Source organism: Typopeltis vanoorti, chromosome 16 (genome assembly GCF_054136105.1).
Source record: "Typopeltis vanoorti isolate ZY-2024b chromosome 16, IOZ_Tvanoo_1.0, whole genome shotgun sequence".
Lineage (NCBI taxonomy): Eukaryota > Metazoa > Arthropoda > Arachnida > Uropygi > Thelyphonidae > Typopeltis > Typopeltis vanoorti.
The window spans coordinates 43,778,992-43,805,321 of NC_143564.1; the positions used below are offsets into that span (position 1 = coordinate 43,778,992).

General features: G+C 34.1%; 1 protein-coding gene across 1 annotated transcript in view; it reads right to left on the reverse strand.

The window, feature by feature from the left end:
- Window positions 1-9,576: 9,576 nt before the first annotated feature.
- LOC150097978 (transient receptor potential-gamma protein-like) overlaps window positions 9,577-26,330 on the reverse strand; it is a 35,361-nt gene continuing 18,607 nt past the window's right edge. Inside the window, exons 10-14 of the mRNA XM_090406650.1 lie at window positions 19,318-19,513; window positions 18,675-18,842; window positions 16,996-17,031; window positions 15,527-15,710; window positions 9,577-10,376 (exon numbers count right to left, since the gene is read on the reverse strand). Of these exons, the coding sequence (XP_090262776.1) occupies window positions 9,577-10,376; window positions 15,527-15,710; window positions 16,996-17,031; window positions 18,675-18,842; window positions 19,318-19,513 (1,384 nt within the window). The remainder of the gene's footprint in view (window positions 10,377-15,526; window positions 15,711-16,995; window positions 17,032-18,674; window positions 18,843-19,317; window positions 19,514-26,330) is intronic.

The following is a 26,330-nucleotide window of genomic DNA, read 5'->3' on the forward strand; positions in this document are numbered from 1 at the left end:
TGATTATCAAAGAATGGCTTCAAAAATATAACATCACACCAGAATCCTGAGGAAAATACTAATATATTAGCAAACTAAGGATAAGTTGAATTTGATTATGTATGATCAGATTCCATTAAAATGAATTGGAAGCTTTAATTTCAATGGGTGCAAACACATGAAAAATTAGTTTAGAAGTTCAATTTTTAGCATTTTCTTAAATAAAACGATATAGTAGCATTATAAACTTAAAGTTCATTACCAAAATAATGGAATATTAAAATTGGAAAATCTCGGATGGAATTAGATTGCAAATATCACAACTGTGTGAAAAGATGAGTTATAGCTCATACTAGAAGATTTGTATCATACATTTACATTAATGATCAAGAAGATACCATCCCAATTTGGCATGTGACATGGCGCATTATTCTTCTGGAAGTAATTATCAAAATATGAATAAACTGCGAGTTTATCAAATGAATGGATGCCTCTTGACAACGAACTCAAGTGAGCTGTGGCATATAGATGTCGCTTCAGTGGTGAGAGTTTAATGTATGCCAGGAAAACATTTCCCACACCAGCATGCCATTACTACATTCTGCAGCACTGTTACCTGGCATGAGGGTTCCATCAATTCATGCTGTTTGTCAGTATATCCCAGTCATGTCATCAAGTCACCAAAAGTACATTTCCTTGCGTTTTTTATTTCACGGGTGTTCAGTTCCGGAATTCCTGTTCCTAATGAATGTACCCATAGCCATTTGTTTTAGCTGACAGGAGTGGAAAGTGATGAGGTTTGTTTGCTGCTATACTCAATCCATGATGAGGTCTGACCCTCTGTTCGATTGTCTGATTGCGAGATTTTCGTATCCATCTAGAAAATATCCAATCAATTGGTTGGATGTTTTCTAGTTGATTGTCTGTTCTCTGTATACTTTAGCCATTAATGTGCTGGAACATCCTTGCAGAATGGCAATTATTTGTCCATCATTTATCGAGTTAAATGACACACACACATACACACCTTATTTTTACTAGCAGATATAGCCGCAAAATGGCAACCTTAGTAGAATGAGCACAGGCTGTCTGTTTTTCCTGACTAATGAACTTAGTTTTATAAAATTCCCCCAAGATAACAATGGCTATAACGCTAACAGCATAACTGATCATTATATGAGCTTCTCGTGCATTTTTATAGAGTGAAACAGTTGATTTGTAAGAGGCGTGTATTATGTTAAACGTATTTGAATGTAATGTATAATTAGCATTTCCTTCTACCCTGAATATATTTAGTGATAAGCTATGTGAAATATCTGTAAATGGTCAATAAATATATTTCTTAATTTCAGATACAGTATAGTAATATATAGCACAAAATCACTAATTTGCCTAATTCGTGTTTTGGGATACTTCCGTGATATCTGGTATATTAGAAGCTATATTCTTGTCATACAATGCTTATTATAATTCTCTTTAAATTCATTCACCATCAATGCTCTCACATCTTCTCCATTTACTCACTCCGAAGAGAAGAATGAAAGAAAAAAAGAAACCTCTCCTTACTTCCTCCTTATACTTTTCCCTCCCAAATATGCATTAAAAAATCTTCGGGTATGATATTCTGTTTTCGGGAAAAAAGGTAGGAATTAAAAAAAGTAAACGTTAGGAATCTATATTTTAAAAAATATATACATTTTTTATTTGACTTTCACTATGAGGTTTTCTAATCTTGGTATAATGTTTTTAAAATTAATGTCATTTATAATTCAAAACTGTCCAGCTAAAATTCTCTATTTCGTTATATCATAATGGAGAGTTTGGTTTACATTAGCGCAAGTAAAGATAACAGTTAAATGTTGAAACGCACTTACCTGGATCCAAGAGAAAGTTATGCTATTCAATAAAGTCTTAACCTTGGAAGAAGCCTCTTGAATACTTACAATATAATCTGTGCAGTTGCCCATGCTCTTCTTATAGAATTAGTTTGACTGCTGTCACGTGGAGCGTAACTTCTGGCTGAAGTAGTATAATTGGCTTAGAATTGCGTACCATTCAAAGCAACTCGGCTTTGATTATTATTTTCCCCCCCCTTCTAATGAAATTGATTTCGATTTTTTTTCTTGAAAATTTTTTTTTTATTCAAAACTAGCGCAAAATCTCATCGCTACTAGTGATAACCTCATCGATAGTTGAAGTTCCCAATATTTCAGTTTTTTTTCCTCACTGAATGTAGTAAAAAATTAACCAAAATGAAAAGCTGTAATCTCGGTAGTCAAATTACATGACAAATAGCATAGTCTATAATGTATACACCTTTCAATAATGCATCGCACATAAGAAATAATATTGCAGAATGTGTTCGATTATTTTGTCTAATACAGCACCAAATCAAACAAGGGAAAGAGGAAGTGAACACTTAAAAGTGCTTCATATTTAAGCTGACAGCAGATTGATCCTTGGGTCAAGGTTAAGTAGAACAAATTTATTTAGACTCCAGAGCGACAGATTTGTTTCTCTTGGTGAGTTTCAATATAGGTGAGCTGTTTTCTTGTTTGGTTAGCACTTCCAAACACATAACATAGTAAATGAGTTGTGATTAACAGTTTCTGGCTCTTATAAGAATAAATAAGTGAATGTGTCTATAATCATATATATGTGTATAGTACAATGGATAGTCTAACAGTTAGATATCAGTCTGAGGGCGTCCTTATTCTAGAAATCAAAGTAATTTTCGAGCTAATTCAGACCTTCAGAAAGAGGGGGTTATTTGACTTCTGGCGATGAAAAGCATCTACTACCTAGAGACATGAATGTACGGTAAATCCTTATGGCATAAGTTATTAGTGATTGTTACAGGAGTGTTATTAGGAATCATTAGCGAAACTTATACAGTCCCCAAAGAAAATTGCTGAGCATTCGAAAACTGGTTCACATGATTAATGCGTTCCAAAGAAAGTGTAATGAAACAAACAAACTGTGGTTGATATACTATTTCCCCATAATTAAAAGAGATATGCAGTATATTTTATTTCATCGTAGTAACGCTAAAAAGAGTATTGACAGGTCACACCTTTATTTTTGCAGAGCCTGTCCAATATAACATGATATCAGAAGAACTGATATAATGACCCATGAAAACAGTTAGTAGAAAGTTTCAGGGATGTCTGCAATGTAAAGACTAAAACGCAGTGGTGCTAGCACCTAGCCCTGTGGTAGCCCATTTTTAAGCACTCTCTGTTTGTGAGGTGGGGTGTGCGCTGAGACAATAGCCCCCACAGAAGTCGTTAGTGGCTGTGATTGGTTATTGTGTGAATCAATCCAATTGATATCTTTTGGAAACAGAGTTGATATCAATCCAATTGATATCAACTCTGTTTCCCATATTTACAATGGGAAACAGAGTTGATGATCTACTGAATGTCCCGTTTTCTGCCAGAGCTTTTGCGGATTATGATTATCTATAGAAAGAACTGAAGAAATATTGATAAATGATATGTCGGCCTTATGTCAGTTCTATAAAAAATGGAGATTAACATCAAATCCTGGTAAAACTGAATATTCTTGTTTTCACCCTAATAACAGACTTGCACATCAAGAACCAGAGATATATGTTGACGGGACATTAATCTAGCTTAATTCAACACCTAAACACTTGAGGATAACCTTGGATAGAACTCTGTCATATAAACAACATATGATTAATATCGCTGCTAATGTACGTACTAGAAATAATATAGTTCAGAAGCTCTGCGGTACTACATGGGGGCTCAAGTGCCATAACTCTATGGTGCACCGCTTTGGGACTGGTCTACAGCGCAGCTGAGTATGGTGCCCCTGTCTGGCTTAATAGCCACCATGTCAACAAATTAGATGTTCAACTTAATCTCACTATGTGCTCTTAATAACGGGCTGTATCAGAAACACAGCCTTACAATGGCTCCCCAGATCCATATTTCTCCTCCAGAATTGAGAAGACAGAAAGCCTTGCTTCGTGAATATAAAAAATCCTAAATAACCAAAATCTCCCAATACATGACTTTATTCCAGATGCTTTATCTGATAGATTAAAATCCAGACGACCTGCCATTAAAACCGCCTGTAATCTTCTCAGTCAGAATGCCAGCTTGATGAATAAGTGGGATGCACTGTGGACTCAAGCAGTATCACCTAAAGTCTGTAGCTACATAAATATTCTTCCAAAACCATCTGGATTTGACCTGCCCAGGAATATATGGAAGACTGCTAACAGGATCCGTACAGGTCATGGTGTATGCGGAGACTTACTATCAAAATGGGAAAAGATACCGAATCCCCACTGCCCTTGTGGAGCCCAGACCCAAACCATTCTTCATATAGTTCAAGAATGTGAGTTAATGGCATATTCTGGTGACCTATCCCCAGAGGCGATCGATTGGATTAAAAATCTAAATGTAAAAATATGACTAAATTTTTGCTTGATGCTTGTCATATATTTAATACCTGTATTTTATCTGCTTGTTTATGCTTTACTTTTTATTTGTAATTTCATATATTGTATCTTATCTATATTCATATGTATTTTATTTTATTTCCTTTTGACCATGTGTATATGCCATACGATAAATAAATAAATACACCCCACTGGAACGCTAAGAATTTGACATCGCGTCAAATTCTTTTGACGCGATGTCAAATTGCGTCATCTGCACGTCTGTTTAAAGGGCTCAAAGGTTGCAGTATTTGTGACCGTACACCCGAGCGATTAACTCGAATGTGGTGCAATATTTACACGTCTAAAAGTGTCCTGTTCATGAAGCGTTAATATATTGTGTTTAATTTTAGGAATCCCGCGAAGCTAGGAAACAATTAGGGGAGTCTTTAACAGGAATAAATGCAAAAATATAATATAATATTGGTGATATTGCTATCCCGCACAGCTGGAATATTCTCCCCTAATATATACATATCCGAAACTTCTGTCTAGGTTTAGTTCTAGTTTAACTTTTTTTGTTTCAAGGGCTTTTTTTAGAGTTAGAAGATCTTGAATTCAGGCAAGTAGCAGACAATTTTCATCCCCGGAAACTCAGGTTTTAATTCCTCAACTCAACACACACATACACATACAGCACTGAGGTTCTTGTACCTGTCGTGTGTGGGATATATATATACAGATATTTTTTTTTCTTTTATATATATAAATATATATATATATATATATATATATATATTTTTTTTTTTTCTTTAAGAAAAAATAAAGAAAAATTTTATATATATATATTTTATATATATACTGTATATTTTATATATATATATATAAAAGAAAAAAAAAAGAAGAACAACTTGAATAAACTCTTCCGGGCATTCTCTGGAGTGTTCCGAAATTTGGCATTTGTTATTCCTCATCTCAATATTAACATAAAGCAATGTCAATATCACGATTAAATCAGCATTGAACTATTAAATTCATCTCTCAGAACTTTGTATTCGTCATTGGAGGAGTTTAGGTATTATCGTCATGCTCTAGCAGTCACATTTTGATGTGTGGCGTCCATTTGTTCCACTCATACGTACAATCGAGGAATCACCATTTTTAATTTTTCATTTTTTTCTGTCATATATTTTTTCTCTATTTGCTTCTACTTACAAAAAATTTTTATTTGAATTACAAAAATCAGTATTTGTCATCACTGAAAGACGATTTTTTCTTTCCGGAAATATGCAAAGTAGTGGAAGAAAATAGAATTATCAAGCATAAAATATTAATCTATAATGTCTAGCCAATAAACTGCGAGGAAAAGGCACAGTTGAGTTCTCTGTTTTTTTTTTTTTTTTTTTTTTTTTTTTTTTTTTTTTTTTTAAAGCTTACTAACTCTGTAAAAAAATCAAAACTAAGATAACTGAGAATTAGAATGGTTAATCTTAAGAGTTTGTTTGGGAGATTTGAGTCACTAAACTGGTTTCTGAATTCTGTGATTAGTTACATTATTGACTCCACTAAAATTTGAAGACATGCAAAAGAAAACATAAAATTTGGTTATGTTTATTCGCATGAATTTTTATGAGTTCATTTTTGTATAAATTAAGGTTTGATTACGGTTGGTAGTTCGTTCTTTTCCTTTTTCTTATTTGTATTCTATCACTATTTGCACTTCAACAGCATATGTATGAAAGTATCCACAATCTTCAAATGCTAATCCTGATGTGTTAAACTAAACTTTTACATGCGTTTCACAAATGCATTTATTCTTTTATTCCATATAAGTTCTTCTTTCACGGTTTGAATCAATACTTTTTTTTTTTTTATGTATCTCAGTTTTCCGTTAAATCAAGCGACATTACGAGGGCGAAAGAAAGCGCTTGATGCGAAACGAAATTATATAACAAAAAATATAATAATAATTAATCTGAGTTTTCGATGCACAAGCCAAAGCGGCTTTCAGTTACTATGACAATAAGTGACGGTTCTGTAAAACCATGCCAGAGGCTCTCTACCTTTTTAATATGAGCACTTGTACCACCAAATCCAAAACTGAAAAATTTCGGTACCACTTATTAAAATATGTGCAATACAAAATGAACTGTAAAATACTGCATTAAGATGGTGATTTAATTATAATCAATAACAATTAAATGCAATAAATCGGAAGAACTTGAACAAATATTTAACAAAAATAATTGAGTTAATGTGACGCTTGATTGTCGCGATACCAAGCTTTCAGAAAAATATATAGCTATCCGATCGCAGGTTGAGCAAACAAAATATTTGAAAATCAATACCATTTGTGAACGCCTACTAGATTGGAAAAAAAAAAAAAAAAAACACGTCATTATTTGTCTTTTAATATAAAAATATAATTTTTTTTAAAATATTTTATTTTTCATAAATTAAAAAAAATTCGACCGTCCATTATATGTACCACCAGTGAATAATAACGCCACTCAATAAGAAGGATTTTTTCTTTCTTTCTTTTTTTTTAAATTTGTATGGTTGGAATTATTTCAATTTCGTTTCCAGTTTAATCAGTTCATATATTGTTTTCTTTTAAAGTTACTTTTTTTATCTGGAAGTTTGTAGTTTGTCTTGTTTTCCAAATAAGATGGTTTCTTGGATGCAATTCAGAACTTCAATGAAAATTACTCTCTCTCTCTCTCTCTCTGTGTGTGTGTGTGTTGACAGGAAATAAACTATTATAGTAATAAGGACAAAGGCAAACTTAATCTTAAGAATATTAATATTATTGCGATTAAAATCAGAATTCAATTCCTGATGTGTACTCTATGGGAGAGAAGGGAAATGTTATAGGATATGACAGTGAGACATGAAAAAATTATATAATTACTAACTTCATAAGGACAATTTCCTCAAAACATTATCTGCCAAGACTCCAGTATTGTCAGATCACAGATTTCTGTCTTTTAAGACACTTACGGACATGTATAATGCTATGCATTATGGGAAGGACCACTATCTAGACCGGTTTCGACTTATCTTTATTGAGATCTCATCGATGGCTACTACTCTTCAAGGATCCCATCCACCACTACTAGTTCTGTATTTCCAGGTGTATAATAATCAGATTAGTTTGGTTAATTAAATGCTCGTAAATACTTTATACACTTTGTATGACGAAGCACTGCGTTAAATCCATAATTATGTTCAATATGCTTGTGTTTTTTTTTCTGAAAAAAAAATATGTTCAATATTTTTTGCAGTCTGTGTAATATGTTCACATTTTTGCAAGTATCTAACTTGGGTGTGCACAGAAGTAGAAATATTTAAAATTTTTAAACTCTGATATTCTTTTTTTTTCAGGGTGACTGAAACTAAAAACATTTCATTTTTAGTTTTGGTTAGGAAGGCTTGAAACTTAAAACATTTAGTTTCAAGCCATCACTAGCTATATTTTAACACGCTAGTATCCAATAAAGTTTCTACTTCAGTGGCCGGTATGTATATTAATCGTTTCGCCCACTGAAGGCGATGGAGGAGTATTTGGCTTGAAAAGTATTTGGTTTGATTTGAAACTATGTGCTATTCTTGTTTTTGGTGGCTTGAGAAAATATGCATAATTTTCTCTAGTGCAGGGTGCATGATATTTAATATTTAGTCACTCACGTTAACACTGACATAACATGGAATTCTGATCCCAAATAGTATTGTTTTGGGTCAAATTTCACACGGCATGTAGTCGTCGGGCCATTAATTCTGCTATATCTCTAATGACCGCATGAGAATATGCAGCTAAGACATTTTAAAGTCGATGAATGAGAAAGAATGCCAGTGTCTATACATCTCACAGAATAATTTTATAGGTATTCCACTGAGATCCTCGATACGAACTGATTATGTGCAGCAGGTGCCAAGTGATATGACACATTAAATTCCCGTAAGACTGTCTCTCCTTCTGGAAGCAAGTGCAATACGCAGTACTTGATCTACTACAAGCTGACCTTAGACTGCACTGATTATACGTTAGTCAGAAGCTTTATTTATAGAAAGGATTTCAGAGAGGATCATATGCTGAACTGTCTTTCTCAATCGATGGAAATCTCCACCTACATCTGAACACCCGTACATGGAACACATGCAGGTATGCCCAGGTCCATTGAAGTGTACCGTTTGCGCCATACAGGTAATCCATCTACACAGCAGGAACAACAATTCGTTGGACCAGCACTTTCCGTTTCCACTTCTCTACTGTCCAACCAGCATCCAGCCATCACCCTAGCAGCTTCTTTCATTGATGACTTCTGGTAAAGTAGTATTTTGTAGGCCTTCGCTCTGGAGTCCCATACGTACGACGTCAACTTTCAATTGAATGGTATATGAGCACTACGAATATTCACATTCCGCGCTCCTTAACAAATACCTAGTGTTATATTTTGTACATATTTGTAAATGTAGGACACGAGTAGCAGCGAAGCGTCGAATGCATCTATCGTGGGCATTCGCGATAGAGGCATTAAACCTTCGAGCTCCCCCCCCCTCCCCCAAGATAATCATGCCCATTTCGAACTTCATAATACAGTTATTTTTTCAAATAATGCAGCCCTAACACTCTGGTTTACACAATTATATGCTCAACACGTGCCTTCATATTCCTGTAGAAATGGGTATGTTCTTTTTTGTACACTGTAAACTAATATTAGGTTTAGTTTACAGTCATTCGTAGTTGGAATGTCCCCACTACCACCAGAGAAAGAAAATTGAATGTAGATCAGCTAAATTAATTCGACTGTTTCAAATGTAATCGTGAGTTCGTGAGCATATTCACTTGCCTTATTATTATTGTTGTTATTTGATTATTTATTTACTTATTTTTTCTGATCTTCTTCCTCGTGTATCGAATCATGCTTGCTCTACCTAATTCTCTTTAGTAAATTCATGGTCTGTTTGAGCATTCTTCTTCTTCAAGAAGGAAGTTTTGCAGAAATCAAGAAACTACAATCACAAAATTTATTGAAAAAAGATATATTTTTTTTTAATATTCACTAGTACAATATTACATACTTTTTATTCGTCGTGTGAAATTTGAATATTCTGAAAACAAATGCCACGTGGAAGAGAGAGATTTTGCTACTAACTGTACTTAAATCGTTCGCTAACTCTAACTATTATAGCCATCCGCTTTTAGTTTGATTATAATTACTGGAATGATCGTTGCTTAGTTTCGAGTAAGAAGTGTCATTTCTGGACGTTTCAAGCAATATTTCATCATTCGTTGTTTTACATTTCATCAATGAGGTATTATCTGTGGAAATGCTGCAAGAATTTTTTTCGAGAAGGCAGATATCATTTCTGGGTAGTTTGACGGACTCTTGAGGTGGCTCAGGAGCCCGTCTCTTAACGGACTGTCGTGGTCCTTGAATGTTTTTAATATTTTTAGATACGGAGTCAGTGGACACCTGAGGAGAAGCAGTGACGGCATTTGATGGTTCGGAATGAAATTTATTTGTTGCTTCAATCTGTGTTTTACTCTCTTTACTCGTCGACGAGTTACACTTTTCAGTCATCTGAGAATTAGACGAGTCAACTGGGACATTTGACTTACTATCAGATGCTGCCGTTTCTTTTGCTCTCCTTGCAGCCTCGGCAAATTTATTCAGTCTCAACGAAGGTACTTTTTTAACAGCAGTATCACTTTCCTCTAGCACTTGCTCTCTGAGATCGTCAAGACTTCCTACGATCACAGCATTACTAGTACCAATCTGATTCTGTCTGGAACAAGCAGCAGCAACGATACAATTCCAGTTTCTACGTGCACCACTGGTTGATTTATTCGACGTAAATCGACGGAGGAAGTCAAAATCCTTCTTTTTCGTGCTATTTCTCAAGACAGCACCAACAACTCTCTCCACCAAACCAATGTTGAAATTTTTGAGAAGACGTCGTTCTCTGAGACGTTCCTTTTTCCCTCCTAATAATATAAAAAAAAAAAAAAAAAGAAAGGTAGGGGTGATTAATACCAACAGCAAAGACAGTTCGTTGTAATTATTTTTGATTAATTTAGACATGCTTAATGCAATAAAAAGTTGTTTTAAATTTTAAGTACGCTAGTTACGCATATTTTGGACAATTTAGATTTAATATATTAAAAAATTGACTTAAAACACTGAAAAGAGAACGAATCTGTAAGTTGTTACGCGTGAAGAAATATAAGCTAATTCCTTTACAGAAATTGCTTGATTGCATTTGAAGTTTGCAGGAGGATACGAAAAAGATATTGAAACTCGAGTTAACTGTTTAAAAGCAAAAGTACGATAATTTCGAATGGTATTAAATGCGAATAATTTAAAATTCACGCTTTGTGAGCCGAATAGAAGTGATTAATGAAACAATTCAGTCAGACTAAAAAAGATATAAAGAACGGAGAAAGGAGCAGCCATCCCCTTTATTAGGGGGATGGATTATATCATCACTTAGTTAAAGGGTAAAAATGTGTAGTACCACCTATTATGCTTATATATATATATATATATATATATATAAAGATAAGAAATTTGAAACATTTTTATGTCACGTTTTTTGTCTTACCTGCCTTATCAGCCCGGAATGGGCGCCGTAGGCGTAGCCCCGTAATATATATATATATATATATATATATATATATATATATATATATATATATATATATATATATATATATATATATATAATTATCTGGTAATTTGAATCTCTAAAAATAAAACCGATTTTGCTGGTGTGTGAATACCATTAATATGAGCGATTATGCGAATATGTATAGTGAGGTCAAACTTTGGATAGTTTTCTATTGCTGCAATGTAATGGCTAAATAATCCATTTAAAAACATTTACTCTACACTAAAAAAAAAAAAAAAAAAATCAGCTAACGCCTTTTTATTCCCATATACGGGGAGTAGGCAAGACCATTTAACTCTATCTAACTTTTGGAGACTGAGTGGGCAGTTCAATCTCCACTGGTACCAATCAGAGATAGATGGCCCAAGGCTATCACTAATTAAGCGGTACACAGTGAAGAGAGACGGCTCAAATGTTCCGCCATCTCGTGGTCCCTAACCCTAACACAATATATTTAATGTCTGAAATAATGTGGTTTCTACGGTCGATTTCCTTGAGTTTACGGGACGAAAAACCCGCTTGCCCGTGCCAGAGATCGACTAACTCGGGAACCGGTCGAAAAAAAAGGCTTAGAAAAATTTCCTCTAGTCGCCGACTAGACTCGAAACTAAGTCTTCCTTCGTGCGGCCAAGCGCCGTGGTGTACAAACGCCACATCCACTGAGTATATTTTATTAACCATAAAGCATCTACGTGCAATCCAAATAAATATATATACATTTGTACATAGAATGCTTATTACATCCACTGAGCTACACAGGCTTACTCTACACTAAGATGCACAAACTTTGTTCAAATAATTTATGCATTGTTTAATATTACTACTTTCTTAAAAATTAAAACAGCTATCCCTATTTAAATATCCGATATCATAGCTTATTCCCCGAACATTGCAATCAATTGCAAGCGTAATCAGTGGCTCTTTATAGTGGTGCATTGCTTAAAAATGTGAAGAGGGGATCAATGGTGGGGGATAGTGTTGCAGCATTTGATCCCCAACAAAAAATTAGAAATTTTTATCTAAATAATAGAAAGCGATTCTATATGAATTTTAATTAATATAAAAAAAATATTTATTTTTTGTTATAATAAAGCACAGAACCTCGAAATTTTTTATTAGTTATGAAAAACCTCATCACGTAAATGCCTTCCATTTTTAGCGTCACAAAGACGGGTCCTTTTTTACACCAGGTTCTATGACAGTTGTTAATGTTTCTGGCTGCAGCTCCTAATTTCTGCACGAATGTTCTCGTTCAGCTGTTGGATTGTCTGGGGCTTGTTCACATAATGCACATTTTCCTTCAAGTAACCCTATAGGAAGCACTCGAAAGCTGTCATATCTGAAGAACGTGATGGCCGTTAGAATAGTCGAACGCTGGTTTTCAAAATAAAAGTGCACACGGTTTTGGTTCGTTGATGGGTTGTGAACCTTTTCCATGATTAATTTTCCAAATGTTCTTTAGAATACCTAAAAATAAAAAATAAAAATAAAAATAAATTAATAAAAAAAATTAATAATCAAAAACGTTATTCTCACTTTGAACCCCTTCATGGCTAATAGGCCAGCTTGTATTAATACATAAATTATACAAATTGAATTACACCATAATATTTATTCATTTCTTGAAATTATTATTTCAATTTAAAATAAGGAATGTTAAGAAACCATATATATATAAATTTTTAATCATCTTTCTACAAATGATGCTGTTTATATTTTATATCATACAAGTAAATTCCAGGGCATTTTAAATGTTAACTTTCACATAATTTTATTATAAACTAAAAATCAAATGAAATCTTAAAATATATCTGTTTTGAATCTAACTCTTCATTTTTTTCCACACAGAATAATCACTTGCTTGACCTGCTTACTTATCCACATATTAGTAATGAAGAAAATGTTTTATTTCTAGATTCTGTCATATCATGAAATAACCATATCTTCAGAAGGCTTTTATGACTTAGTCAAACTTTTGCAGCATTATATTCTTATCTTCCCTGTGGATGAATAATGAAATCCCAAAGAAGTAGTTGCTCATGCTTCCAAAACGAAGGCTAATTAATAATCCTAAATTGTCTGAGAATGCTTTAAACCAAGAAATTATTCATCTGAAAGATATTTTAAACTCTCAACAGTAATGAAATCCCAAGCAACTCATAGACTACGCTATTCACTCAACCCCAACTCACGTGTCTTCTTCTCAAAGCTGCACATCGACATGACATATAGCTTTAAAATTCCTATACATCCAAAACATATATAAAGCTAAATAAACCTAAAGTCTTCACTACTAACAGCAAACTACAAAATTTACTAAAACATAGACCACAATAACTCATGCCGACATGCTACAATGACATAATATAGTTCACAAGTTCAACTGCCAGCCAGTTGAACTTGTGAACCCCTCTTATATGAACCCCTCTATGCAACACCTCTTATATTGGTTCTACCAGTGGCACACCCAGGGAGGGGCCAACGGGCCCTGCCCCCCCACCAAAGAAAAAGGAAAAAACACTAGAAAATTTTCCAAAAATCTTTTCCTAATTAAAATTCTTTTTTTTTATTTATGTTGTGTCTTCTGTTTCTATACTACTTATGAATTAGCGGCCACATAAGGCGGGAATACCCTATAGCTCTCGGGAATCACGGCCGCTGTGAACGCAAGGCGAACAAAGTAGTGCTTTTGAGGACCGAGTGCTACTTCGTTTGCCCGAGCCGGGCCAGAGGAGATCACGGGTATCTTATATTGGCGATCACTGCAGATGCTCAGTCATAGGTCGTATGCGATGTAGTGTGCATTCTCAAATCGTCTACTCAACTCGCCCCCCCCCAAGATTAAATCATGAGTGCTCTTCCCCCAAGATTAAATATCGTGAGTGTTCAGCCCCCCCCCCCTCCAAGATTAAATCCTGAGTGCGCTACTGGGTTCTACCATTCGTTCTATCTATCAAGTCACGCTTAATTAAACACTATCGAAATTGTAATATTCCGATACCTGACTATCTACTTTCCACCACAAAGAAAAAAAAATACAAACAAAAACATACTAGAAACAATAAAAATTCTATACGGAAATATTCTTGTATGCAATACAATCTAAACGTACTCTGATATCATCAAATTCAAAAATATTGATTTCCAAGAAAATGAATCCAAATTACGCTGTTCTAAATCGCTAGCAATAAGAACCGCCCACTGGAAATAAACGCAAAAAAGACCCTATTCACTATCCCCTTCATGGCAATTAAACAAAATAAATTACTCCACTCTACTCTCAAACCAGCTCAATTAGTGAATACTCTCGAACCATTCACAGGTAATTTTCTAATTTTCACAGCTGATGACGTTTTAACTTGACGAAATGGCCAGCAACCGTTACGTCATCTTTGTTGCTGGCTTACTATGTACGTAGAGGTTTTTTTTTTTTTTTTTTTTTTTACCAAAATTCATCTTTTCTCTGTGTTAACTTTTTCCATCATTGATCCAACTTATCTTAAAGTATTTTATGCACTCAGTTGTCGCTATCTTGTGCTCAACACTTTTAGCTGCATACCGTTTCGGCTCTAATCAAGACTTTTGTCAAATTTTCACCATCTTTACCTTCAAGACTTACTGAGGTATATTAATTTATATCTTTCAACGATAATCCTATTAAATTTAACTATTTAGTCTGGTCTTTAAAGGATCTGCTCCTTCACCAAAATAGCTTAGCTTTTTCTTCCATAATTAATATTGATTTAATTTAATTAATTCATAATATTTGTTTAGTTTGGTGCGGAGATAGTAAATAATCTCCAAAAGAGTTTTTAGTACAAGTGAGGGAGAGTACATTATTGAACCACAGTCACCACTCTGTTTATAGTTTCATCAACACTGCAATAATTTGCTAGAAATAAAGGAAGGAACTGAACTCAGAACTCTAAAAATTTCCACCTTTGTGCTCGTTTATTATTACAGAGGAGGCGTGGATCCCCAAAACAACAACAACCACAGAATCCTCTAACACTTTTTAATTCCTCAAAGAGAGCGAGTACCATTCCTTTAGCCCTAACTAACTAACTTTTGGAAATAGAATTACTCTGTTTTCCGTTGATAGTTGTCATCGTTAGTCAAGTTCGGGGTTACCGACAGTTTCAAGTACGTTTGATTTCTTCTAAAAACAAATTTATCTGGAAAATCTATTCAAATATGGATAGGTTTTCCACGATGAGATCTAATTCTATTTGTTGAGTAAAAAAATAACATAATCTACAGACCTTGAATTTAAAAAAAAAAAATTAAACAAGAGGCAACGCCGTTCCACACAACAGTGCCAGCCAAAAAAAAATCCGAAAACACTTCATTGGCTTCATTTATTCGTCACTCATTTAATGAAGCTAATTTCAATTGACACTTTTTAACAGTACGTCTACCTACCGTCGGGTTTAATTATCTTTTCAATGCTTACCATCAACTTACCCTCCCTATCAGAATGAATGCTTGGACAGTCCATTCCGTTGACTCTTAAGATATCAAATAATTCCGAACGAAATCCTGAGATACTTTGCTTAATTTCATTCACGTCATCTCCCGTAATTTCAGTTTCCTCCGCTTTCTTCTGCTGCTTAGTTATATATCTCCGCACCAGACATCTCATTACTTCCTGTTAAAGAAAATGATCATTAAAATTTAAGAGATATTCTAATACTAAGATGGGTTTGTTTCTGTGCATCTTATTACCGGAGAAAATTGAAAAAAAAAAAACGAAAATGTCACACATTATGAAGTACAGTACTCTTCTTACTTTTTTGTACAAAACCTGTACGGATGAAAAGCTCATAGATGAATGCATTCAAACCCGAATTCTTCATGGGAAAGAAAGTACTGATAGCGTGCTATCTGTTGTGAGTATTTATTGTTCTTAATACATAAAGCACCGCAGAGTTTTTTTTTATAGAGCACCACATTGCACCTCAAGATGTCAGGGGCTCATATCCTCGGAACTCGGCAGTTGTTTTCGAGAATTTTCTGCCATCACCCAATCAGAATATCCTGCTTAGTTTCTGCTGTATTGCAACGCATATTTTTATGCACCAGAGTCGATGTTTGCTTATGGAAAGACGTTCCCTTCTTTAGCAAACGTCGACCTCAAAAAACGTTCCCGGAGGTTTAGGATAAGTTGTGCGACTTCTGTATTTGGACAGTGGAGCTCAACTGCGTAGTGCATATCAAGATGTTATTTTTTATGTGCAACAATGCCAGGAGGGTACTTTCACAAATGAGAAAGCGTCCTGAATGAAGGTGAATTACTGTGGATAACATGCTTGCTTTAGCGAAATGCTGACACCGGAATATGCAACCATCTATACAGCAAAACCTGGTTTTCACATGAAGGGAATTAGTCTTTGTTGTATAATATTATTGCACTTGCATAGGATAGGCTTTGTGAGTCCTTTCTCAACGCAGCTTATCATCTCCCCCCCCAATTTATTTTTAATCCATGAACACTATTCCGCTTTCGTCAACATCGTTTTATAGCAGCCCAATCAACCAGCACATTTTTCTCCCTGCTCTGGTGTAACCGTACATTTTCTACTGTTAAAACGATGTTGACGAAAGCGGAATAGTGTTCATGGATTAAAAATAAACTCCTCATTTGACAAATAATTATCACAGATTTATACTTATCACAGAATTACCACATAGATTCAATGAGTCGTTATTTTATGTTAATCGTTAATAGTCGTTAATCTATGTGGTTATTTTACTCATTTATAAAAAGAGAGAAATTCTCCAGTAGCTTTAAATAAATAGAGATCAGAAAATAGTTGAAAAAGACTCTGCTTAGCTAATGTTAAATATTGGAATTATACCCTTGCTATAATATTTAGTTTTTGTATTTCTATATGAATATTTTTTTCATTTAAGTTTTATCTTCCTTTACTTACCTGATATTTCGTATGGCGATTTTGCCTCTCCTTTTCCTGCTCAAGAAAATAAAACAAATAAATGAAATTTATAAGAAACATAATAAGCAAAATATATATTATTTGACCACAAAATAAATATTAAAAAATTAAAATCGAATCAAGAGAATAAAAGTTAACTAAAAATAAACAAAGCCGTAAAACGGAATGACAAATAATAAATTAAAAATCAGAAGGGGGGGGGGGGAACCTGGTAGACCTCAAAAGTTATCATATTAAAGAATGAAACTAGAACGAAATAGAGTTCTATATGATTAATGTTGTGATAATGATTTTATGTTTTTATTCATAATGATTTTAATTCATAATGTGATAATGATTTTATTCAATTGATTTGATTAACAAATATTTAGTTATTTATTTTACTATAATTTGTATTACTCAAAAGAAAAAACACAGCAAAGATTTTCGACATCAGAAATATCCTTATTAGTCTAATAAGTCCCTGGTCCTTATGGCGTCCCCCCAGTTGTGCTCAAAACTTGCTCCAGAATTAACATCCAATCCATCCTGTATCGCCTATATAAGTTGTCATACTCATCTGGTATCCACCCAATAGCATAGACGCAAGCCTTTATCCAGCTTATACCTAAAAAGGGAGTTGAAAGAAGTTAGCTATCATTCCATTTTTCTTACATCAGTACTCTCGAAAGTGATGTAGAACGTCATCAACAACGAACTTCTTCATTCCCTGGAGACCTATCAGTTAAATTAGTGATCACCAGTATGGATTCCTCTGTTCTTGTTCTACAGCAGACTTGCTTACTAACCTTACCCACCTTTGGACGCAGGCCATGAAAAGATCCAAATGGGTCGTTATCTCAAAGGCATTTGACCATGCATGTATTGCGATTGGATTGCCAGCTTCTTCTCTGGTCGTCCTTTGCGTGTAGTGATGATAAGTTTCTTCTCGTTCTATTTTTTTTTATTTTTTATCAAGACTGGAATATTCCCGGATCCACGATTTTTCTCCTTTACATCAGTGACCTTCTGCCTCTAACTTTATATCCATTCTTCTTCGTCATCTGAGAAACTTTGTAATGCTGATTGAAGTTTCGAGATCCACGATAATCATCACAAGAAAGCTCCTTCTTCACATTCCGATATCCTTTCAAGATCAGCTTCCACTTGTTGGGTTAACTTTCATATCCAGCTTATTCTTCATAAACATATCACATCAATATCCTCCTCAGTCTCTAAAAGTATCATTAAAAAAAAAAAAAACTGTAGTTTTTCATGAAGTATTCTTAATTGATAAAAAGTGGTGGCGAAATTAAAAAAATAATTTTCCAATATCGATTCACATTTGAATTTTAATAAATAATTTTAATTGTAATGTTAAAATATTTAAAAGGTTAAAAAAAAAAACATTTTGGCCGAGCTTGCTGTTGCTTCACTTTGTATGGTTGTTTCATTCTCTTCATCTTTTTCGAGTACCTGCATTAGATAAGTGTTCAAAATATAGTAATTATTAGTTGTGTCTTAGCCATAAAATTAACTTTCAGTGTACTTTCGATTTTAGTCCCCCACCACCTACCTTTTTCATGCTGGGATTCAGTGTCATTTGGACTTGCAAGAATTAGAGTGCATGAAATACTAACCCGTATCTTTATGTAAATTAACCTAGAGTAACAACATACTTTTACCTCTATCGACACTGACTTCAGTTTTCGTTGGCATCCGAAGAGGCGTTTAAAATATTTAGGGGACGGAATAATATTAAAGGGAGGTGGCACTGTTGAACCATCTTCAAAATAGCTCATCCATAGCTTACTTCTGGCAAACTTCCACTCTATGTCCGACCTTTCCTGAAATTGAATGATAAACATACTGTTTGTTATTCGTTTTTCATTTTTACGGAGTTTTATGAAAATCTGTATTATGTTTTACTGAAATCTGAAGAAAATATTTATTCTGAAACTTGTTTTCCGAAAAAAAAAAATTTTTTTTTTTAAATTTCATTTTTCAAATTGAATTTTGTAATTATTGTTCGATAAATTAATAAATAATATTCCTCGATGCATACACATAGACTATTGATTTGTTAAAAATCATAATAAAAATTACCTATTTGTTTGCTATTTCTTATAGGCATTCTTATTTGATGCTATTTCTTATAGGCATTCTTATTTGATGCTATTTCTTATAGGCATTCTTATTTGATGCTATTTCTTATAGGCATTCTTATTTGATGCTATTTCTTATAAGCATTCAACGAAAAATAGAGATAATGTTAATTATCTCAAATAGTTTGAAAATAAAAACGTATGGAATATGACTTACGGATATTATCTGATAGGAGTTGCTCATCATAGCTATTAACAGGTTTAACAGTACTACCACGTTGATTACTGAATACGAGCCAAACATTAACAAGCTCCAGAAGCGTGTATAACTCTTGATTCCGGTTAGTTCAAAATTATGAATATCTACCAATCCAAAACTGGCCCAAAACAAACTTTGAGATGTTTCGAAGAGGCTAAAAAATAAACAGAGAGTTAAAATACAAAATGCATTAACATTATATAGACTGCTTTTAATCAAAATTTCAGTAACTTTACAACCGTTAAAAATATTTAACATACACATATATTCAAATACTGTATTTACATGTATACTATTCAAATTGTATATATTGTACACTTCATTTCACTTCAGGCTTTTCTTAAGGCTTCTGTGGTGATCTGTCGTTTGTACTAACCTTCCTTGGTGAGCGATGACATAATAGTTAAGAAGTTTTATTTATATATGATGTATAACAAATGAAGTTTAGGATGGGGAAGGAGGAGATTTAGGAGAACAAAAGTTTGGAGATCTCCAAACTTTTGTTCTCCTAAAAGTGGACCAGATGAGATTTTTTTCCTTTTTGTGGTCGGATGTAATTAGAATACAAACTAATTTCGTTTGTAAATTATTCCTAGCAAAATATAAATTAGTTCTATCACACATTATATTTGTTATTTTTTTTAATTGCATTAAATTTAATTTAAATAGAGAAATACACAACAATCATTACTGAAGTAAAATTATTGTTTTATTTATTTTTTATGGCCATCTCGCTCATGAAAAGTTGTAAATCTAGAATATATTGGTAATATCGAAGGGTGTGGATAAGCTGAAATGTTGTTCTGACAAAAACAAGAATCCACCTTATCTACATCGATTTTTTGGCCCCTTCCAGGCCACCAATAGCAATTTGCTCTTATCATAATCGACGATGATAATAATCATCCACCTTAAAGACTTCGCATACATCAACAATATGGTTTGAATCTGTAGCCTCTTGCTGACAAAGCAGAAACCACGTACAGCCGCTATTAAAATATCTCAGTTCCTTTTATTTTTTAGCTCGTGTTACACAATATATACAGGGTGGCCATAAATTAACTTTCTCTCTTTAATGGTATCTGTAGCTAAAACTAATACACGGTATGAGACTATATTTTATATTGAGACTTTCGAAGGCATGGGGAGATGAATTCTGCGGAAAAAAAAAACGATTTAGTACCAAAAGTCGCCGATAGCGAAAATTTTGGCGCTGGCGGAGCCGAGTCGAAATGTTATTATTGAATTTTATTCTGCCTTTAATGTAATTATCTGCTTGTTTTGGGCTCCTCCAGCGCCAAAATTCTCCCTATCAGCGACTTTTGATACTAAATATTTTTTTTCGCGCAAATCTTCTCCGCATGCCTTCAAAAGTCTCAATATAAAATTTGGTCTCATTCCGTGTATTAGTTTTAGCTACAGATGCCTCCAAAGAGAGAAAGTTATTTTATAGTCACCCTGTATTTAGTATAATTCAAATACAGTGCTTTGACATGTATCCTTTTTGCAAAAATATATACCAAAACAGCTAGAAAGTTTAGATTTATTATTATTATTATTATTATTGCTATTCGACGACAGAAACATAGGGACATACAGAGAACTGAAACAGGCGCTATATAAATATTATATCGAGAATGAAAATTAGAGAAATTCTTGTTACTCTCTCTCTCTCTCTCACACACACACACACGCACACACACACAAACCCTATGACAAACTCCTCTCAAAAAACACCACTACAAGGACACAAACAAACACACCATGTCCAAATCCAACCCTACTTGCAAAAAAAAAAAGTAAAACTGTGTAATAGCAGTTGAAGTATCCCAAGCATGTACCAACAAACAGTAAAATCAGCACCTGGCTTACGACCGATACAGAAACATAATCATGAAACCACCGCCATTTATTATCTTCCTCAGATAAGCTCTGCAAAGCTTCGAGGAAGAAATCAGAAAATCCTCCCAAAGAAACAGAAGAAAAAATTATTATTTTATTATTATTATTATTATTAATTGTGTATATGTATATAGGCTGTATAAAAATTATATTATTATTATTATTATTATTAAGAGTATATTATGGCTATTAAACCTGGGGGTCTTTACAAGACCTACAGGGAGTCATAGACTCATCGAGGGAGGCCACATACTACACACACCAGCTATGCTACTTATTCTTGAATTCATTCACACTGCTTGCACTCACAACATGCAATGGCAATCCATTCCAACCACGCACCACCCGCTGAGAGAAAAATTTAGTCCTCACATCCTTCTTGGCGGCCTTCATTCTCAGCTTCCAAGGATCAATCATATCACCCCTCTTTCTATTGTTTGCAGTGTACAAATTCTCAACCTGTCTTCATAATCAGTATTCCACAATCCTGATGTCATTTTTAATCCAATATATGAGAATCACGACGGAAACCAGGAGACCAGACCTGCGCACAATAGTCCAAATGAGGTCTTATCAAGGCATTGTAAAGAGGCAAAATAACATCCTTATCTTTACATGTGAAAGTTCGTTTCAGCATTATCTTTTGAGTTGTATTTGCAATCTTTGCCACATGTCCTCTGAACTTCAACTTGCTATCTATTAGCACTCCAAGATTCCTAACCTTATCAGTTTCTTCTAGCCTAATCCCATCAATATAATACGACATTGCATATCTAATCATGCCGAAGTGAATGACTTTACATTTACTCACATTGAAATGTCACTCATTTTCCCATGTCCACAATTCCAGCCTATTCAAATCATTCTGCAAAGACTGCATATCAGCGGCATTCCTGATTACCCTACCTATCTTTGCATCATCAGCAAATAGCTATATGTCGCTTGTCAAATCCTTCCCATCATTAATGTACAGATTGAATAACAGGGGACCAAGCACTGATCCCTGTGGCACACCACTTGTTACCTTAAACCTTGCAGACTCACATCCCCCTTCATATCTGTCAATCAGCCATCCTCTTATTCATGCTAATATTGTATAACCAAAACCCATTTTCTTCAATTTATGCAATAGTTTTCCATGCTGTAATCTGTCAAAAGCCTTAGCATAATCCAAAATTATCATGGTGTATCCATTCCCCTTGTCTAGTTTAATGGTAACATTGTTATAGAATGTGAGCAAGTTGCTAACACATGACCTTCCCTTGGTAAACCCATGTTGTTCATTGCAAAGTAGAAATTCACTGTCGACCCATTTCTGAATGCGAGCACTAACCAGTTTTTCCAAAATGTTTACCTCCACTCCTGAGATACTGGTTGGTCGATAGTTGGATACATCAGTCTTTGCACCACTCTTGTGCAATGGAATTATCATACATTCTTTCCATGCCTGTGGTTGACATTCACTTTCAACCCATAGTACATACAGGGTGTTCGGGATAAATTTGACATATTTATAATTAATTATATTTTTCCGTAAGTTACATGTATTAACACACACTTCTCTTCATTTAAAAGTTTGGACCCTTCTTCATTCATATACAAGATGTCAGAAAGGATGGATAGCTGGAACCCACCTGAATCATGGAAGAGAATAACTTGTATCATGATGATTCGTGCCCGCCATCAAAATAAGGATATTACGACTGCTGCCCAATGCTCCCTGAATACAGTAAAAACAATCAGGCATGAACTAGAGACTTGCAATGGTGACTACGAGGATGTAGCAAGAAGAAAGATCCCTAGCAGACGATCTGATTGCGTTCGTACAGCAGAATTCCTCGCAAATCTGCAGGAACAGGTGTTGAAGAACCCTGGCATTGGAATTCGGGCTTTGTTCGTGGAGTTGCTAACTGTAGTCAAGCCCTGGATAACAAGGGTAGCCAATGGTAGGCCGTATGTATGGCAGCAGGATTCGGCCCCTTGCCACACCTCTGGGAAAAGTCAAAAATGGTTGTCTGAAAATTTCTACGACTTCACCAGTCCAAATGTTTGGCCTCCAAACTCCCCAGACCTTAACCCCATGGATTATTTTGTATGGGGCGCAGTTGAAAAAGACACCAATCGCACTTCCAGTAATACAAAAGCCCAGTTAATGGATAAAATTAAAACAGTTTTTGCGGCCCTTCCCAGGGAGACTGTAGCATCAGCTTGTTCGAGGTTCCGAAGCAGAATTGAAGCTGTGATCGATGCTAATGGTGGTTATTTTGAGTAAATCTTGTTGATAGTATTGTAATTAACTCTGCCTGTAATGTTTTTTTGTCAATTCATTAAATTTAATAGATACAAAGAAGATTTTCTTTTTCCTTACGAAACTGTCAAATTTATCCCGAACACCCTGTATTTTAGTACATATTTTTTCAGTTGATACAAATAATTAGTGAAGTTTTTATGTCATAGAAGTACAGGGCTAATATACTACAATTTTATTAATTATACCAGTAAGGCAATTCATTTCAGAGTAAGCTGCTTACTACTCCAAAATGAAATGGTCTTTCTATTAAAAGAATTTTATTATCGGGTACAGATACAGATTAACGGGAGTTTTGTTAGCTAGAACACAGTTTTGGCAGATTTTAGATATTTTATCAATTTGCGGATCTTCTTATTCATTATCATGCGCAATAGTGGGCGAAGAGTGGTTGTAAAGTGAGTTAACTAAAGCTAGAAAACATGGAAAGTGAAAAAAAAATAGCATATCTGAATAGTCTGATCGTTATAATTATGGAAAGAAGGTTTTTTTAGTTATAATATTGTCTAAAAGTTGATTATACAGAAAGGAATCTACTCGCGTTTAGTTTAATTTTGCAACTGTTGATGATTAATGCAGTATTTGTGATCTCAGGATCATCAGCTATTTCTATCAAATCAACTAACAAAAGAGTGTCGCTTGATTATTATTATTATTATTATTATTATTATTATTATTATTATTATTATTATTATTATTATTATTATTATTATTATTATTACCAGCATCCATAATAATAACAATATTCAGTGTCATAGTTATATACAAATCATCTTCAATAGGTTAGGGAAATAGTTCATATCACAGATATCAGGAAAATATGTGTCCTAATTTTAATATAGTAACATCGTTATAATCACTGTTTTAAATCGTATCGTCAAAGTTACTTGAATAGCTTTTCTTTTACTTAAACATAAAGAGCCAATAGGCTTCATTTCGGCGATATAAACATTATTTAAATTAAGGAGATATTAAATCCCACATTGTTTTAAAACCGAATAAGAAACTCAAAGATTGGAATCAGATTGGAATTCATGCCGATTATAGTATAATAAACTATAAAAGCATCGGCGACTACTAGCGTGAGCCAATGCAAGTGGTCCAAGTACGTAGTACAAACTCGGGCAACTCGCAGCAAAGGTGGGTAAAGTTCTGATCGCTATTCTTGGTATTTTCCATAATGTAATGGATTGCTTTTATAGTTTATTATACTATAATCGGCATGAAACTCTCTGATTCCAATCTTTGAGTTTCTTATTCGGTGGGATTTAATATCCCCTTAATTTAAATAAGCTTTTTTTTTTTTTTTGTAGATATCGTGATAACTAGATAGTAGTGATTTACTATTACTCAATGCTATCGCATGATGAAATTTCAAGGGTGTCTCAATCTATAGCAATTTCTGTATAAATAATCCGCATGGTATACTTAATAAGATCACAACAGGCGAAGATCATTCGCTGATTCAGAAGTACATTTAATATAGAAAGTTTATAGCTTTTTTTTTTTATTCCTTGATTTTTTGTGTTGTTATAGACGCTACAAGTGTAGTCTTGTGTTTTCGACGACGTGTATAAGTTGATTCTCGAGTTGATGTATATTCGTCTTTGTATTAGTACCGTAGCATTACCAGGTAATGTTGTAAAGAACGAAATCATTTAAATGCTTTCTATTGGCTGTGAAGAGTTGTTAAATTTGTAATTTGCCATTCACACAGTTTTCTCTCTAGGTTATCCATTTTTGTGTCTTGAATTAAGCCATTATTCCGTCTACAAGAAAACTATAGCGGATTATTTCTTCACACAAAGATTTGTGTTAGAGTTTTGATAATGGGCGAGACGATGTCTCTAATTTGGAATAATTTCGCTGCCATACTTCGTAATCTCCTTTGAAGGTACTTGATCTGGCAAGTTCACTTCATATCGTGATCTATGTAAGGTGCAAGATATTTCAGTGTTTTGGATTTTGTTATGCCAAGTACATCAGCATTTATCTCCTCCACTGCTCCAATTCTGCAATAAGAAGGCAAATCTCGCAACTTTTAACGTAACTGCTGAGGTTTCCAACTATACCTTTCTGGATATCAAAGAGATATTTTTGACCACCACACTTTTTTTTGGGTTTTACAGCATATCTGCAACTCTGATCGATTGCTTCGACAAATGCTTGAAGAGAAATAGAAACTATATGAAGTATAGCCAAAGGATGTGCTTATATCTACCACAATATTTGCTTGCGCAGTCATTAATACTGAACTACAGAAGACACGACCACCGAAATGCTAATTATTATTTTTAAAAACCAGACACGTACTTCTGTTAAATGCTTGTAATATTTTTATAGCGATAACATTTATTCTTGTCAAGATTTCAATTTTTTTTTTAAAGGAGTACAGCATCTCATTACCTCTGTGCATTCTGTCCAAAAATTGTTGTAAGATGGCAGAACAACTAGAAATATAGTTATTGGTATATATACTGCTCAACATGATACAATTTCTGCTCATTAAGGGTGCCTCACTGTCATAAATTCATCGCCATTTCGATAGAAGTGTGCAGAGAAAACGTCACATAATCAAAACATGTTTGAATTTGGTCAAATGCCTTTACAGAACAGATGTCCAAGACCAAAAGTGACTCGGGAGCGAAAGCACATCAATCACGGACACAATAAGCATTGCTTAAATGTCTTAATCAGGAAAGGTAAACGCATTAAACTGAATAGAATTGTTCAAGAGCTTGACAGCTCAGAGTAGTGGTCA